General features: G+C 58.4%; 6 protein-coding genes across 6 annotated transcripts; 4 read left to right on the top strand and 2 right to left on the bottom strand.

The window, feature by feature from the left end:
• Positions 1 to 157: 157 nt before the first annotated feature.
• On the top strand, positions 158 to 905 carry MFIFM68171_04656 (uncharacterized protein; the record flags this gene model as incomplete). The annotated part of the gene is made up of 2 exons (XM_071060076.1): positions 158 to 170; positions 235 to 905. The coding sequence occupies 2 exons, from the start codon at positions 158 to 160 to the stop codon at positions 903 to 905; spliced, it is 684 nt and encodes a 227-aa protein (XP_070916177.1).
• Positions 906 to 1,348: 443 nt separating this feature from the next.
• MFIFM68171_04655 (Splicing factor, Prp19-binding domain-containing protein) lies at positions 1,349 to 2,896 on the top strand (the record flags this gene model as incomplete). Its single annotated transcript, XM_071060075.1, has 1 exon — positions 1,349 to 2,896. The coding sequence occupies one exon, from the start codon at positions 1,349 to 1,351 to the stop codon at positions 2,894 to 2,896; it is 1,548 nt and encodes a 515-aa protein (XP_070916176.1).
• Positions 2,897 to 3,038: 142 nt separating this feature from the next.
• POL12 (DNA-directed DNA polymerase alpha subunit pol12) lies at positions 3,039 to 5,126 on the bottom strand (the record flags this gene model as incomplete). Its single annotated transcript, XM_071060074.1, has 3 exons — positions 3,039 to 3,215; positions 3,279 to 4,602; positions 4,663 to 5,126. 3 exons carry the CDS (start codon positions 5,124 to 5,126, stop codon positions 3,039 to 3,041), a joined length of 1,965 nt encoding a protein of 654 aa, XP_070916175.1.
• Positions 5,127 to 5,583: 457 nt separating this feature from the next.
• On the top strand, positions 5,584 to 6,732 carry PDR16_2 (Phosphatidylinositol transfer protein (PITP); the record flags this gene model as incomplete). Its single annotated transcript, XM_071060073.1, has 1 exon — positions 5,584 to 6,732. The coding sequence occupies one exon, from the start codon at positions 5,584 to 5,586 to the stop codon at positions 6,730 to 6,732; it is 1,149 nt and encodes a 382-aa protein (XP_070916174.1).
• A 509-nt stretch (positions 6,733 to 7,241) lies between these two features.
• PDR16_1 (Phosphatidylinositol transfer protein (PITP)) lies at positions 7,242 to 8,527 on the top strand (the record flags this gene model as incomplete). The annotated part of the gene is made up of 2 exons (XM_071060072.1): positions 7,242 to 7,964; positions 8,051 to 8,527. The coding sequence occupies 2 exons, from the start codon at positions 7,242 to 7,244 to the stop codon at positions 8,525 to 8,527; spliced, it is 1,200 nt and encodes a 399-aa protein (XP_070916173.1).
• A 921-nt stretch (positions 8,528 to 9,448) lies between these two features.
• On the bottom strand, positions 9,449 to 14,377 carry DNF3 (drs2 neo1 protein; the record flags this gene model as incomplete). Its single annotated transcript, XM_071060071.1, has 1 exon — positions 9,449 to 14,377. The coding sequence occupies one exon, from the start codon at positions 14,375 to 14,377 to the stop codon at positions 9,449 to 9,451; it is 4,929 nt and encodes a 1,642-aa protein (XP_070916172.1).
• Positions 14,378 to 17,237: the final 2,860 nt, after the last annotated feature.

Genomic DNA, 17,237 nt, shown 5'->3' with positions numbered 1-17,237 from the left:
ACAGAACACTCTACTCCACAGATTTCGTCACAGCTGCGCGAACTACTAGCAGCCCTAAAACGTGATCACCCATCTTCAAAAACCGACCACCCACCTTCAAAAACTGACTACCCACTGACACAGTTCTCCAACTGCGTGACACACCTCATCCCCCACGATGCACGACAACCGTACGCCCCCCCCCTCCCCTCGCCTCATCTCGCCGTTCATTAACATACTAACCCGCGCCATCAGGAACTCACCCCCTCCTCCAACAACTCCCCCTCACCGTCTCCCCCTTCGTCAACCTCCCCACCGCCACCACCCTCCCCTACACCTACAAGCCCATGCCCTCCACCCTCCCCCCGTCACTAATCGGTATAAGCGCCGCAACCTCCTCCTCATCAACAACCACCGGCACCGCAGACGCCAACACCGCCGCAGCCGCCGGCGCCGGCGCCGGCGCGGAGCGGAAACCGCGGTACGTGGTGTCGGGCTCGGGCCACGCGGCGCACCCGGACGACATCCTGGCGACGTGCCGCGAGCTGCACGCGCACGTGACCAAGCTGCAGTCGGACGCCGAGGCGGAGCTGACGCGGGTGGAGGAGCGCATCCGGGCGCGGGAGCTGGCCGAGAAGCGGAGGGTCGCGCCGGGGTGGCTGGACAGCGAGGCGCGGCTGCTGGAGCCGGAGCGGAAAGGGGGGGCGGCGCCGGCGGCGCCGGCGGTGGGGCAGGGGCTGGCGGCGGAGCAAGGAGATGGCGGTCGCGAGATGCAACAGCAGAGGTGGTTCGGTGCGGAGGGAGCGGGTGGTGGGAGCGGGTATGGGCCTGGGCATGGACCGGGGGGCGCGAGCGAGATGGCGGTGCCGGATGAGGGGAGGGAGTTGGATCGTTTTTTTGGCGGGCTTTCGATCAAGCCGAAGTAGTAGGTTTGCTGGGAAGGTGGTGGATGGGGAGGTGTGCTTGGATGCTGTACTTTAAGGAGGCGCGTGTGTTCGTTGAGTACAGCCTGAGATAGGAGAGTATCTCTCCAGCGAGATCTCATTGTTCTTTTTGAGCAGAGTTCCAGGTCTTATTTCTGTGAATCATAACCCTAATATACTCTCCATCAAAAATCATTAAACAAGGCCCAAACGAAGCACTCCGCGTCCATTCCTCCTCTGTCCCTCTGATGAGGAATCCATTAATACACAAACCCTAACCCTATCCGTACCAAGACCCATTTCAACGCGGAGCCCCGCAGGGGCCGCCTGCAGCCCAGGGCTTGGCATCCCAAGCTTCACTCCAGGAAAATTCCCGAACCCATTGAGCTCCAATCGCCTCCAACACCGTCCGTACAACCACCTGCCCAGACTATCTATCCGCCAAGATGCCCCCCCAAAAACGTATGACAGCAAACCCGCTCAAGCCGGCGCGTTACCGTGCCGGCAAGCCCGCCGCTCCGGAATCCGAGTCCGAATCCGAAGGCAGCGGCTCAGAGCAGGAAGAGGACGAGGCACCAAAGAAGGCGCCTCCCCGGCGGACCGCGCCGCCGCCCAAGTTTGCGAGTGCCGCTGGACCGGGCCGGATCATCAGCCGCGGGGACAACGCCAAGATCAATTTGAAGGGCGTTAATGTCGGGGCCGACGAAGAGGACGAAGAACGGCGGCGTGCCGCGAGGGCCGCGAGGATCGAAGCGGAGAAACGGGCGAAGGAGGAGGGGTTCGTGACCGAAGAGGAGGAAGAAGAGAGTGAGGAGGAGAGTGGGAGTGAGGAAGATGGGAGCGAGGAGGAGAGTGAAGAGGAAGAGGAAGAGGCGCCGAGGAGGTTGATGATGCGGCCAAAGTTTATTCCCAAGAGCCAAAGACAGGGCAATAACAATGGCGGAGTAAAAGCGGAAGGGGATGGGGAGGCCAAGCTGAGTGCCCCAGAAGGAGAAAACGAACAAGCCGCAGCCGAGGAAGCGCGCCGCAAGGCCATGGACGCGCTGGTCGAGGAGCAAATCGCAAAGGATCTCGCCGCGCGGGCGGCAGGGAAGAAACACTGGGACGATGACACCGACTCAGAAAACGAGGTCGACGACACGGACGACGTCGACCCCGAAGCCGAGTACGCGGCGTGGAAGCTGCGCGAGCTGAAGCGTCTGCGGCGGGAGCGCGAGGCCATCGAAGCCAAGGAGAAGGAGCTAGCCGAGATTGAGCGCCGGCGCAACCTGACCGAAGAGGAGCGGCGGGCCGAGGACGAGGCGCACATTGCGCAGCAGCGCGAGGAGAAGGAGGGCCGCGGCAAGATGGCCTACATGCAAAAGTACTTCCACAAGGGCGCGTTCTACCAGGACGAGAGCAAGGCGGCGGGCTTGGATAAGCGGGACATCATAGGCGCCAGGTTCGCCGACGACGTCAAGAACCGCGAGCTACTTCCCAAGGCGCTGCAGCTGCGAGACATGACCAAGCTGGGCAAGAAGGGCGCGACAAAGTACAGGGATCTCAAAACTGAGGACACTGGCCAGTGGGGCCGGCTAGATGACGGCCGGCCGAGGCGAGACTTTGACCGGTTTGCCGACGAGCGATTCCAGCCCGATGATCGCCGCCGTGATTGGGATAGAGGGGGGGACGGTGGGAAGGGCGCCAATGCTATTCCGCTAGGAGAGCGACGGGAGCGGCCGCGGGGCGAAGATCGGTATCGGGAAAGGAGCTACGACCGAGATCGGGAGAGGAACAGCGACAGATATAGAGACCGAGACAGGGACAGGCGCAGGGATGACGATGACCGTGGTTCCTACCGGCACCAAGGCGGCAGCCGAGACATGAGGCGGCCGAGATCCCGGTCCCGGTCTCCCAGACGTGACCGAGACGACAGGCGGAAACGATCACCCTCCCGGGAGCGTAATACGGATCGATACGACAGCGACAAGCGGCGGAGGGTGGAGGCAAGGTAGAGTGCGCTCTGTCCTAGTCGATACCTTGTACGAAATAAGTTGTAATGGAATCATGCCTTTTGATACCCCACAATCCACCTTACCAATCTATGCATATACGTACAAAGAAGTGGCCCTGCCAACAGGCATTTACGTAGCCGTTTCAGATCTTTATAATCTCTACCCTTGCCCTCTCAAATATCCTGTGAGCGATCATACCCCCACTGTCTATGTTTTGTTGGGACAGGTTGAGCGGATAGAGCGTCATCTTGGCGTAGGTACCAGCACCTTTCCGTTTGGAGAGATACCCGGGGTTAATAACCAGGACGCTTTCCACGACCTGATGAATCACCAATGTCAGTTTCTCGTTGCTCAGCTCACAACAGGGGACGGAGACACTCACCCTCGCAAACGGCGGCAGCGCGCTCGGCAGAACCAACACGTCCGGCCGAGAATTAACCATCTCACCCAGCCCCAGATAGCTCACATCAAGCATAGCGCCCGGCGGCACCCCCTCCGCAGTTCCCGTCTTGGGCAGCTTTTGCCTATCCGTCGGCGGGAACAGCGGGAAATAGTGGCGCTGCTCGATGAGGTAGCGGCAGACGCGGGACAGCGCGACCGGGTCGGCGGGCTTCCCGCCCACGAGCTCCTCGTGGCGCAGCTCCCAGAGCACGTCCTGGCTGCTGATGCCCAGGACCATCTCGTTCATGTTGAGCGTCGTGGGGTTGCCGATGATCTTGGCCGTCTTGGGCAGCCCGAGCTCGCTCTTGGGGAAGGCCTCTTGTGGCCACGAGACGTGCTTGTCGAGCACGTCGCGCACCGAGGGGACCAGGAGGATAGTGACGCGCGGGTTGGAGGCGACCAGCCGGTTGAGGGCGGGCGAGATGAGGTACTTGAAGACGGTGTTCATGGTGGCCGTGTCGGGCTCGTAGTGCGCCTCGTCGGGCAGGTCGAAGTCGCCCGAGGCGATCAAGGGGTGCTCCATGTCGATGAAGGGACCGGTTAGGACGAGGGCGTCGACGTACGTGTCGGCGGCTTCGCTGCAGATTGTGTGCAGCGGTTCAAAGTCCAGGTTGTCGTCGGCGGTGTAGGGGCCAGAGGCGAAGAGAATGTTTAGGGGCATTGGCTCTGTGTCAGAGTCCATAGCATCGGGCCCGCCGCGGAGTCTTTCCAGGTGTGAGGACAGCGCGTCAGGTGGCGAGGCGGCGTTGCGCAGCAGCGGAATATCCAGCACCTCATGTACGGTGAATTCACGCCCGGAACTGTTGATGCCTCTGAGCGCGACAATCTGCCCGGGGAAGAACTGGTACCCCTGGAGCTTTCCCATGTTCAGGGGCACACGCAAACCATTGCCCGTTTGTCTTGACGTTTCTAATACTAGCGATGCGGCATTCAGCTTACCCTCCAAGGAGTCAGATGCGATGCGCCCGACGGCGACAATCTCAGATGTCCCTTGGCTGGCGGCATTGCCAAATGCCGAGTCTTCCAGCTTGTGGTGCTCCGTCACTAGGCCAATGAACTGGCCTATTCGCTCGTCTAGGATTTCGGCAGCCTCGGTCAACTTCATTGCAAGAGGTTTGTACGCTAGCTTTTTCTGATCTGACGCGGCCGTGAGCCGGATACGGGATTCACTGAACGGGACGATGGGTGGTTCGGCCGCTGGGAGATGTTCGTTGAGAATCTCCACGACGTCGCCAGCATTTGGTCTATCACTGAAGGACAACGGACTATAGAGAGGCAGAGCAGTTAGGCAGCGTCAAACTTTGGGCAGGGCGGCAGCCACATACGGGATGGCGCCCATCGAACTAGGCTGGTCCTCAAGCTTGATGGGCGAGCTTGTGGGCTCGGCTTTAACACGAGAGACGGCGGGAGTCCTCCTCGCGGATGGCTTGACTGATCTACCGAGCCCCGGCGTAGCAAGTCCGTCCAACATACCGAACACATCGCCGCCCTTGGCCACCCGCGGGGTGGCGCCAACTCGTTTCTCTGTCTTAACATGCACCTGGGATCGATTGTTCCGCTCGAGGGCATCCTGCAGATCCTGCTTGAAAGCGCGAAGCGTGTTGATTGACGCCTTGAACTCGCCCATGTCCATCTTCATGCAGTACGACTCCCACTTGAAGAAAAGGTCCTGGACCGACAGCTGGTGCAAGCGCATGATGGACTTGAGCTCGGCGACGACATCCGATTCCAGGTCCTTGTTCCCCGAACCGAACCGCTGGTTCAGCTCTGCGAGCGTGTCGTCGGCCATTGTGCTTTGCTGGCTGTGCTATGAAGTATGCGATTGATTTTTGCGAACCGTTCCTATCCGCAGCTGCATTCGACGGGGCGCGGCATGGAGGTGTCAATTACTTGATGGAGGGGCAGAGTCGCCATCAATATTTGGTTTTCGGTGGGCTGCGCTGTGGCGCGACGCGACGCGCCGGAAAACCACTTAAACACGAAAACGCGAACAAAGACCCGATTCGGCTAGTTAGCCAAATTGACAGCGGATCGGGGATGTCAGATCCTATGGTGGCCCCAACGGAACATTCCGTGTAGATCCTGTTCGTCCGATAATCTCACAGGTTCCCTTCAGCTTAATTAGGCGCTCTTTAATCGTCGTCTCTTTGCAGTTTTCCGGGTTGCTCCAGCCGTATTGGTCCGTCTTCCTCCATCGATCCACTAGAATTTGTCGTTCAAAACAGCCGTATCGCCTATCTCGAATAATGGGGTCAGCAGGTGTCGCGCCGCAGCCAGAGCCGGCTGCTCACTCGGTGCACGAGAAGGCCTCGGGCCCTCTCAAGGTCCCGTTAGCTTTCCCGACGCCCGAAAGCCGTCCCAAAGAGCGGCCAGCCCTGACGGAGGCCCAGCAACAAAAGTACGACTGGCTGCTCCAGCAGGCGAAAGCATGGACCGAGGTCCCTTCGTCAAAGGGAAAGGCCGGGCCGCTCACCGACAGGGAGAAGTTTTGGCTGACGAAGGAGTGTCTGCTAAGATACCTGCGAGCGACCAAGTGGCATGAGAAAGAGGCCGAGAAGCGCGTGCTCGAGACGCTGACCTGGCGGAGGGAGTATGGCGTCGAGGAGCTGACGGCCGAGCATATCTCGCCCGAGAACGAGACGGGCAAGCAAATCATTCTCGGGTACGACAAGGAAACCCGCGTCTGCCACTACCTGAACCCGGGCCGCCAGAACACGGACCCTTCTCCGCGCCAGGTGCAGCATCTCGTCTACATGGTCGAGCGAGTGATCGACATCATGCCGCCGGGTCAGGAGACGTTGGCGCTCCTGATCAACTTCAAGCAGAGCAAGTCGCGGTCCAACACGGCGCCCAGTCTCGGCATGGCGCGCGAGGTCCTGCACATTCTCCAGCACCACTACCCGGAGCGCCTCGGGAGGGCACTCATCATCAACATGCCCTGGATCGTCACGGGCTTCTTCAAGTTGATCACGCCTTTCATCGACCCCAACACGCGAGAGAAGCTCAAGTTCAACGAAGACATGACCCAGTACGTGCCGAGTGAGCAGATGTGGACCGAATTCAATGGCAAGCTCGAGTTCGACTACGACCACTCGACGTACTGGCCAGCTCTCCACAAGCTCTGCGGTGAAAGACGGGAGGCTCGGTGGCAGCGGTGGGTTGCTGGCGGACAGCAGGTCGGAGAGTCGGAGGACTATCTCGCTGGCGCCGCAGAGAGCGGTGTTGCAGGGCTGCGGGCTGCCGAGACGGAGGTCAAGGCGGAGGAGAACAACGACTCTGCAGCGGCAGCACCCGCGCCCGTTGCTGAGCCGGCCGCGCAGACCGCCATCGCGGGAGAGACGGCCGAAACCAAGGCCGAGGCTGTGCCCGCTGAGAACGGCTCTACCTCACATTAAGCGTGTTGACCCATGTTTCCCATACCGCGGCATATGTGCGGGTATTGATTATCTATGTCAACATGGCGGCATGCGTGAGGTGACATGATACGGTAATACTTAAATACCTAATATATACCTACGTAATACTATTGTGTTTCTGTGCTTTTTCGGGATGTCGAGTGTTGTCAACAGAGAAAAGCATTGCAGGCGGTTCGGTTGATTGGTCCATCAGCCATGGTTCGGCGTCAACGATCCCAGACTCACCGAATGCGGCACAACATGCGTGCCCCGGCGAATTGGTTCGGCGAGAACGGCCTCGACTAAAAACTTGAAGGTTGGTAACTCCGAAAAAAGGTTACGGCTCAACAGGTTATAAAGGCATGGGCCAATGAAGCTAGCATCTTGTAGAAACAAGCTTTAACCTCCCCAGTCCCTGATGAATTGAGACGCTCGTGCAGCAACACGCCCCTTCACCCACCCAGTTCGACACTCCTATCATCACCAAACCTCCGAACCAAACAACTACCATGTCTCAAACTCCACCCCCAACAACAGCCACAACCACAGCAACCACCACCAAAGCCTGGACCTTCTCCCGCCTCGGCCCCTACCGCCAAACCCTCCAGCTCACCCATTCCCATCCCCTCCCAGATTTCCCACCCAAACCTCCCTCCCCCCGATCCAAGGCGGTCCCAGAAGAATGGCTCCTCCTCCGCGTGTCCCACGCCGCCCTGAACCCAGCCGACCTAGTCCTACTCACCGTCCTCCCCTTCATGGTGCGGGGGGCCCGCACCGCCGTGCCGACGGCCGACTTCACCGGCACCGTGCTGGACGTGTGGTGGCCGGGGGAAGGGGCCGGCGGGGGCGGGGGCGGGGGCGGAGCGCCGCGGTTCGCGCGCGGGGACGACGTGGTGTGCTTCCCCGGGCTGGGCCACGCGCTGGCGACGGGCGTCGGGGGCCTGCAGGGCGTGGTGGCGCTGCCGGCGCGGTACGCCGTCAGGATCCCCCCCGGCTCCGGCAAGACGACGCGGGACGCGGCCGGCCTGCTGCTCTGCGGGTGCACCGCCGACATGCAAGTGGCTGCGGCCGGGGTGGGGCCGGGGCAGAGGGTGTTGGTCGTCGGGGCGAGCGGCGGGGTGGGGACGATGGTGGTGCAGATGGTGAGGGAGAAGGTGGGGAGGGCAGGGTTTGTGGTGGGGGTCTGCTCGGGGAGGAACAGGGCGATGGTGGAGGGGTTGGGGCCTGATGAGGTGAGTTGCTGCTTTCCCCCGATACTGCTGCGGTGCGGGAAAGGAAGGGGGTCGGTTGGCTGATGAGTCTTGTTGCGACGTCAAAGGTCGTCGATTATACCCAGTACAAGGACCTGCCGGGCGAGTTGGCCAGGCGCTATGGAGATCAACCATTCGACAACATTATCGATGCGTACGGCGACCAGGCCGTGTACAAACAGTGTGCGCGGTATCTCAAGCCAGAGGGCGTCTACGATGCCGCGTCGATACATTACTCCAGCTATACCTTCTGTGACCTGTTCAAGAGCGTCATAACGATTGGGCTGAACATCATCTGGCCCAGGTCGCCCTGGCTCGGTGGTACGGGACGGAAGTGGAAGGTGGCAAGCCTGATGGAACCGGGCGTCGAGATGATGGAGCGCGTGGTGAAGATGTTTGGGGAGGGGAAACTACGCGTTGCGGTGGACAGCGAGTGGCCGTTCGAAAAGGTCCACGATGCGTACGATGTTTTGCTGAGCGGCCATGCTGCTGGCAAGATCATCGTCAAGGTGGACGAAGAGGAGGAGTGTGTGGCGGCCGTATAACGGTGGCTTCTTTGTTCGTCCCTCCTTATTTTGTAATAAATAGGTCATCACGTCCAGCTTCCGGTTCTTCGCACCAGTTCGCGAGCTACACCCATGTGATAACCCTGAACTCGAACGAATAAGAAATGCCCCAAAAAAAAATGGCATAAAGCTCGGGCGCGCCAGGACTCGGTGTTGAACCGAGGACCTCGCGCGCCCTACGAAACCGTGCCATCAGGTCCTCTTTGCCCGGAAACGATTTCATAGTTAGCTGGATAGCAGGAGCGCCTGCTAATACCACTCGACCGCGGCGCCCCCCGTGGTAAGTCTAGCTTGACAGACCTCGAAGGAAAACATGTCCATATACCCCCGACCCTCTGACCCTCTAACTCCCTTCCCCCTCGCCCCTCTCTCTCCCTTCTCGCGGTGCCCCAGCCCACCTCCAATCCCTCGACCCCGACCTCAAGCATCGCCCTCGGCGTTGAACCACATGTCAATGGCGCTGGCCATTGCTCATAGCACCTTGGAGGAGTCACATCAGCACTCGACCTTCATCCAAAATGCCAAATAGGATTTGACTCTCGAAAAGCTGCCACGAATCTCGGGCGGGTATACCTAAGCCCCCATCTCATGACTGCCACCCACCGCCCAACAAAACATGCGAAACAAGTGAAGTAATCCGCTGCCCAACCACACGTGCCAAACACACACATCAAAACAAATGCCACACAAAACCCCGACTCCCACCCGATGCTTCTTTTTCCGCCCCTGCGCCGAATCCTCTATCCCGCAATCAACAAAAATGACCAGAGCCAGCCCCTATGTACGCGAACCCCCTCCATGTACGTATCCAGTCTTCGCTCAAACAGATCACAAGCCAAAAAAAAAGTATGTACCATCGAAAACAGCAAACTCAACCCGGCTGAGCAGCCCGCCTCTCGATCAACCCCTCTCGGGCAATTCTCGCTCCTTCCCGCTCCTTCCATCAGCCACTCTCTCCATGTGATTCTCCCGCTCCTCCGCTGGCGGCGTAAACGGCCGCCTCACATGCTCGCCCGTAAGCCGGCCCGCGCCACCACTCGCGCCACCACTCGCGCCATTCCCCGCCCCGTGGCCAAGGCCGTGACCATGATGGGGGACGTGATAATGACGAGGCTGATAACCGGTCTCCCACGGAGTCGCCGCCGGCGATGACGACGTCGCCTGCACCGAGCCAGTGGTGACCGTCTTCAGCGACGCTCCATCGCCACCCTTCACCCCACCACCAGCACCAGCACCAGCACCCCCACCAGCGCCACCCTCATCATCGTCAGCCCCAGCTTCCCCTCCATCACCAGCAGCCGGATCGACCGCATGACCCCTCAGCACCGCCATGACCCCGCGGACCGACTCCATCTCCTGCATCAGATCCGTGTCCGTCGGCCACAGACTCTTCCTCACGGCGGTCACGCCCAACTCAAACACCACCGTGGCCGAGAGCACGACGAAATGCACCAGCCACCACATGCCCTTGGTGCCGAACCCCCTCAGGAACCCGTCCCGCACGACATAGGGCCCGGGCGTCCTCGAGTACACGGCCGAGAGCACAATGTTCCACAGGAACCAGCCAAACAGCGAGAGGGCCATGCCCCCGACCATGACGGCGGTGCGGTCCCGCACCTCGAGGAACATGAGCTTGAGGTTGATGAGCACCACGGCGCACGAGAAGGCCAGCTGGCCCATGGCGAAGATGTCCGTGTCGACGGGGAAGTGCGAGATGCCGTAGATGTAATGGATGGCGTAGTAGATGATGGCCGACTCGGCCACGGCCATGGCCATCCAGCCGAGGTACTGGACAAAGTTGAATCCCTTGCTGCGCTGGCCAAACGTGTACAGCTCGGGCACGGCGATGAGCGTCTCGGCCGAGAGATCCCGCTCAAAGATGCCCGGGAGGATGACCGGCAGCGACGTGAAGATGCTGTTGAAGACGGTCAGGCTGGCCGACTCGAAGATGGAGGTGCCCGTGTACCCGTTGAAGCGCTGGTAGTGGGCCTGGATGAGGTAGAAGACGACTTCCTTCCAGAAGGTGCCCAGGATGTACTTGCCGCTGCGGACATAGTTCCACCGGCCGTGGACAAAGAGGAGGCGCTGGAGGAACCGGAACTGTGCGATCGAGTAGTCGGATATGCGCGCCGCCTGGAGGCCTTCGCGCCCAGAGATGCCGATGCCGACGTGCGACGCCTGGATCATGGCGATGTCGTTGGCGCCGTCGCCTATGGCGAGCGTGACGGCCTTGGGGGCCTGGCGCCGTATGCACCTGACGAGGTTGGCCTTCTGCGCCGGAGACGCGCGGCAGCAGATGACCGAGTCGACTCTAGCGACCAGGTCGAAGAAGAGCATCCTAAGCGTATCCGTCTCCTCCACCATCGAAAGAGTGTGCCCATCGATGACGGCGACCGAGTGCGGCACCATGGCGCGAGCGACATCGGTGAGTGTCGAGACAAGCCGCTCCTGCAGATCGCCTTGGGTCGCGTCCAAGATGTAGACTTCGGAGAACGGCTTGCAAATCCTCGCCGAGTGCGCGATGTTGATGGCCGTCTCCCTCTTGTCGCCCGTCAGCATCCAAACCTTGATATTGGCGCGTCGGAGCTTGTCGATGGTCTCCGGCACGCCTTCTTGCAACTTGTCCTCAATGGCTGTCGCGCCTGCGAGATCGAAATCCTGTTCAATGAGCTCGGCTGCTTCTTCGATGCGCTCCTGGCGTTTGACCAGGCTCGTCGTCGCCTCGTGGTAGACGGCCTTCCAGTTCTGATATACCTTCTCATCCAAGTAACGGTAGGCGAAGATGAGAGTCCGGAGCCCTTCGGTGGCAAAGTCATCAACGTGCTCGAAGCAGCGTTCGAAAACGGCAGCGTCGTTCAGCGTCAGCGATTCGTCCACCAGCCCATCTAGGGGGTCAGCAAGACGGGCGAGTTCCAATGACCGGGCTCCTCCAAAGGATCGGCGCGGGCTCTGATAAGCATCATCGTCTGCTGCTTCCTCGTCTAGGCCATCGGCCTCACGGCGAGAGAGCCAGGTTTCAACTTCGTCTGTGATCGTAGCCGACCTGTGCCAGCTACTCCTCCGATCCAGCGTGAAAGACGGGCGCATGGGATGCATGCTGTCACGCGTGGGGCTTTGGAGGCTCTGCCGACGGAGAGCCTTCTCCTGCTCCACGCTCCTGCGCATGCTTGCCCTCCTCTCGACGGCTGAGGCGGTCTGCAACGCAAGCTGCTTTTGTCTCAAGCGAGGCAAAATGACGCTATCGGCCCCCTTGGTGAAAATACACAACTTGCCGTCGGGCATACGGATAATGATGGACATACGCTTGCGTTTGCTGCTAAACTCGATCACATCCAGGATCTCGTACGTCTCCGTGGTTGTCGAACCATTCGCGGTGCATGTCTGCAGCGTCATGGACTGCGCGGCTCTGTCAATGAGTAGGCATCCCAGGTCCTTGGCGGCCTCGACTAGTGCTAGCTCGTCGGGCGAGGCGGCCTGAAAACCGATCTCACCGTCCTCTTTCGTCTCGGGAAGACATGTATGGCAAAGAGCCAGGCAAAGGATAAAGTGACGTGCCTTGCGCGAGAAGTGCGAGTTGGGCTTGTTGTTAATGTAGCGGATCAGATCATCCGTCTTGAGCTCTGGCTGACCGTGTGCCGGGTGGACCGATGACTTCCATCGAGGCACGGAACCTGTCTTCGCAGGATAGGCGCTCGACGATCGACGGCCCTCTACAAGAGGCTCTTCCATCATTTCCGGGTCTGCAGATCGCTTCGAGGCCTTGGGAAGGGGGGATTGGTAACCCCGCTCCGACTGCTCGACAAGGTTTCCGCGCATCGGCTTCTTCCCAGCCTCTCTTTGCAGATCCATATCGTGCAGCCATGCGGTCCCAGCGACGCTCAACTTCCGGAACTTCATTATGTTCTCCGTCAAGGTACCTGTCTTGTCCGAGAACACATAGCTAACCTGGCCGAGGTTTTCGAGAATCGTCGTGGTGTTTGCAACCATGGGTGTGTCGGTGACAGGGTCGTACATTTCGATATCGTTGAGCAGGTACAGCTGACCAAGCTTGACAATCTCGAGGCTGACGTAGAGCGAGAGTGGGATGAGCGTGTTGTAGGCAATGACAAAGGCGATGAAGATATGGCCAAGCGAGACGGTCCCACGGTTAAGGTACCACGCGCGAGACTCATAATCCGCGCGCCAATCGATGTACCCGATTGTGCAACCGACACTAAGCGCAATGACGAAGAAGACGAGCAGGATCACGATGCGGTTGACGGCATACTGCATCTCGGGTGCCTTGGCGCGAACGTTCTTGTTCGCATTCATCCGAATCTTGCACTCCTCGCCGCTGTTGATGACCAGTCCGATGGCTTGTGCTGTGTTTCGCAGTGTGGAGCCCCGGTACACAACCTCGTTCAGTGTCAGGGGCTTGGTCTCGCCGTTTGCCGTAACCCTGCCCTCGAAGGCGTAGAGGTCGACGTTTGGGTCTTCGGACACAATCTCGGCGTCGCAAGCTGCCATGCCTGCCACTGTAGAGCAGTGTTTCGCTAGCAGGGGGCAGGCCTGTTTGCTTTTCAGGTTTGTCTCGCCGTCCAACGCCATCGTTTCAATGTATGCGATGCCATTTGGACCCGTGGCATGAAGCAAGACTATGTCGGCCGGCACGTTCTCATCCCGCTGCAGCTGAATGATATCACCCACTCTGATGTCCTGCCATTCAATCCTTGCCCACCGGGCTGGCTCCCCGACTCCGGTACGCACTGCTTCGAGCTCGGCCAGTTGGGTATCGGCGCCGGCGGCCGACGGCTTTTCTTTTTTAAAGAAACCCCGTGAGCTAACCCGTCCCAGTCCAGGCTCATGTTTCACTGTGCCTTCGGGATCCAGCACCCAGGCCGAGCTCCTGTTCTCCAACTTGTCGAGCTTATATCTGCGGTAATCGTCATAGCCCTCTTTAGCCATACTGAGAGCCACAAAGGCGATAAGCGGCCCGATGGTTGTGTAGGTACCGGTGGTACTGAGGCCAGGTATCATCTGCAGGATACCGATGACCAGGAAATAAAAGTTGGCCAACTTGCTAAACTGAAACAAGAGCTGCTTGGGCAGAAAGTCCCAGAGGGTGTACCTGCTCGATCGGATGAAATTTGTCACGTACGAGCGGCCAGTCCGCTCATCCGTCAGGGGCATCCGCCTTGCCAGGCCCGGCTTCAAGGGGATATGCCTGCCGTCCTTGCTTGGTGGGATCGGTTTCTGCCTCAACAAGCCCTCCACGACGTAGCGTTTGTATACCCTCTCGGCGTTCGATCGCACCCTTCCCAATGGCCCACTGGCTAACCTCCTCTGGCGCTCCGTCTGGCGTGCAACCCATTTCAGGTAGTGTGAGAGGGTCGCGTCGGATTTTTCTGTGGAGTCCACGCCCGTGTTGGTGGTATCCCGACGCTCGTCAAACGTCTGCCGCGGAAAGGTCAAAGAAACCCTCGACTCTCGTATGCGGGCACCGCTACCACGATGGCGTCCTGGGACGGCGGGGCGCTCAGCCTGCTCGCCCGGCCCGGCTTGTCTCGACGATGGCCCCGCGGTATGCGATTCGATCGTGTAGAGATCCGTTTCGACTTTTAGCGCGGGCTGAGCTCGCCGGGCGCGGGGCCATCCGCTGTCGTTGCGCCCATCTGCCGCATCTAGGTGTGACGATGGTGTTCGATGCGCTCTCGAAGGCTCCGATGCGTCGACATTCTCTCGCGCCGCGCCAGTGTCGGGCGAGGAGGTTGAACCCTGCTGCTGCAACTCAATGTGTTCAAGCTGGTCGCGCAAAGCCCCTGTCGTGTCGTGCTGGCTTATTCCCGCCATGCCGTTCAACAAGTAGACCACCTGGCGTACGCAAGTGAGGGGGCGACGGAAGGGGGAAGGATCCTGGCCGAGCGACGGCCTGGCATTTCCTGATCGAAATGGTCAAAGAGAAAGAATCAACGGACAACAGCAAGACATGTTTGAAACAAGATGGTCTGGCCTTCCAGCAGCCAGGCGAAGGATGGGGGTGGGATTCAGCGGAGACCCTGGCGGCTGAATCTTGGTGTGTCCCACAACCTATCACCGCCCACCCACGCGTCGCATATTGTGGCTGTGGTTTGCCTGGGGCGAGACCTCACGCCGTCAGCACTTAGCCCACTAATGTTAAAATCCCGACCCCTGCGATTAATAGCTGTCTGATCGACGGGGAGGTGGCTGATGCCGAATGCGAGTGAACAGGAGGGCCATGCAGCCAAGACTACGCCGCAAAAAGAAAAAAAAAATTGGAGGGAAGAAAAGGTCCAAAAAGGGGGAATGTCTCAACCTTGTAACTTGGAAAGAAAGAAGTATCTGTCCGCTCGCAATACGGACAACGCAGCAAACTAACACGAAGAGGGGGGGGGGCTCGCCAGGATTATTCGGTACAGCCGAATGGTCTTGCCCGGTTCGAAGGTCCCCCGCCGAGGGGTAAAAAGCTTGGCAGCTTAGTGTGAGGAACCGTCGGCTGAGCCGAGCTGCTCGCTGGTTTTGAGGCCCATGATGTCGGATTGTTCACCCGTTTGCCTGAGAGGCCTTGTAGAACTGTATGCCGGCGCGTTCATCGTCTGATGTGCAATGATAGTTCGGCTGACTGTTTTCGCCAATGAAGCGGGGTGAACGAGGAAGAACAAGTATACGGACTACATGCTCGTAATCCAGGCTTGCGTAATGGTGGATAGCGTTGTGTGGGTACAGTACGCGATCCACCCTGGCTAAAGCGCACCAGGCCCGGGGTCCTGTGTCCCTGCATTCTTCGTAGCGGAAATGGTGCGGGAAAGCTGCCTAGTATGTGTCGACGATGATCATGAACTGCTGAAGAGAAACATCACACTATGAGACTGGAAAGAGATTTGGAAATATATCAGGAAGATGGCGGGAAAACAAATAAGGCGTAAAAATGAAGCCTGCTGAAGACAACTCGAAATTTGGGGGACGATTGTTTACTAACTTCACACTGTAATGTGTGTTGAAAGATACCTACTGTAAAGAGTGTGGTAAACTGAATAATGAATATGGTGAAGAGAAAGAACTTTCTTTTCCAACGCAATACCCTCCGATGACGTGATGACACGAAGCTCCATGTCATGAGAAATAATGTATGTGGAGCATGAATACCTAGCTTGTGCGAGGCGTATATTATACTCGGACTATGTATAATTCGGATATTCCACCTGGCCTCGCAGCAACATGTTTCCATCAGATTTGCGTTTTAAACATGGCCCGTCATGAGACAACACAGCTGTTAAACGCAGGCTCGTCCGTCCAGCTGCTTGATCTTTTTGAACACGGGCATCTTCTACATTGAGCGTCAGCTTCTCCCTCGACATCCTTGACTATTGTACACATAGATGATTCTGGCGTGAGCCCCCGAAGCTTGGTTACGCAACCCTGAAACACAGATTTGGCTTCGAAATCATATGGGATTGCCCTCTTCATTTTATCCCTTCTTCCCTCTCCCCTTCTGACTTACCCACCTACCTGTTATTGCCGTCGCCAAAAGTCTTATATTTCGTCTTTTATTCCTTGTCGGTGCAAATGGCTCTGGCAAAAAGAAAGAAAAACGGAGGAAATAAAAGGAGGGGAGGAGGGGTCTCCCTGGTTATGCAAACGTTCGATCGTCTGATCGGGAGATCTGCACGACACCCGATCTTCGACCCAGAAACTGCCGGCGCCCTAAACTTAGTGGCTGCCACTTCGAATGCGACTATGCAATTTCCCTCGAGCGTCGGCTGTGTCGGACTCGGGGGCCGGCAAACAAGCCCTAGGCGGTAGCACTGTGTTGCATCGGCGAACGTTCCGTTCCTCTTTGAACAACTGACCGTCTCAGCTCCGCCCTCACTTTAACCACTATCGGCGCCTGTCAGCCCTACGCGCTGGGAGCACACTTGTCCTATTGGGAATTATGTCACGGCTAACTTTCAGTGGTATTGTTCGTTCAATTAGGATCCTGCCGTTAAGTCGTAACCTCACACTACAGCAACGGCCACCATCAACAGTGACGAGCCCATCCGCATTGCACCCCAAGTTTCCAGCACAGTCCAGAGATAGTCAAGGCACGAACGCCTCACCAGTGATCAAAGTTCAACCCCTCTTTGCTCAGCATTTGTCTCCCCCACTGCACTGATGGGACTCCACCGTTTGCTGGTTAACGTTCCTAAGGAAAACAAAATCGAGCCAATAGTCAACTCCGAATTCCACCAACCATCCCTATTGCGCAGCGAGAATGCCCAAATCCCAAAACGATTAGAACCTCAATACCAAAATAGCCGCCTGGGCTTCCGCCATTCATCCTTCCTCCTGCAGCCAACGAACGTCTGCTCTTCCTGGAGAGTCATCTCCATTCCCATACCAGGGCAAGTTCGGAAGACCAGACAGAAAACTAGGGAATAGGTATTAAAGAAGACACTTCCCGGAACCATGTAGAGCATGTCCTCGGAGGTGACAGCAAAAGATCCGCATGCAACGACCAAACAAATAACGCGAAAACGTGACGAAGCGAGATGCCAAATGAAATTGAAATCCGGAGCCCATGTGCCGGGTAAAGCACCGAGTCCAGATCTCATAATGCAGAATCGTGGCTGACGGATGAAATGGGGCAAGAAAAGTGGATTTTATTCGGGGTGTCCTTGGTAGATAGGTCGGAGATGGGTTGGATATGTCG

This window comes from Madurella fahalii (assembly GCF_045866475.1).
Source record: "Madurella fahalii IFM 68171 DNA, scaffold_2, whole genome shotgun sequence".
Taxonomy (NCBI): Eukaryota; Fungi; Ascomycota; class Sordariomycetes; order Sordariales; genus Madurella; species Madurella fahalii.
The sequence above is the reverse complement of the archived record's forward strand: the minus strand, read 5'-3'. Positions and strand labels throughout refer to the sequence as shown.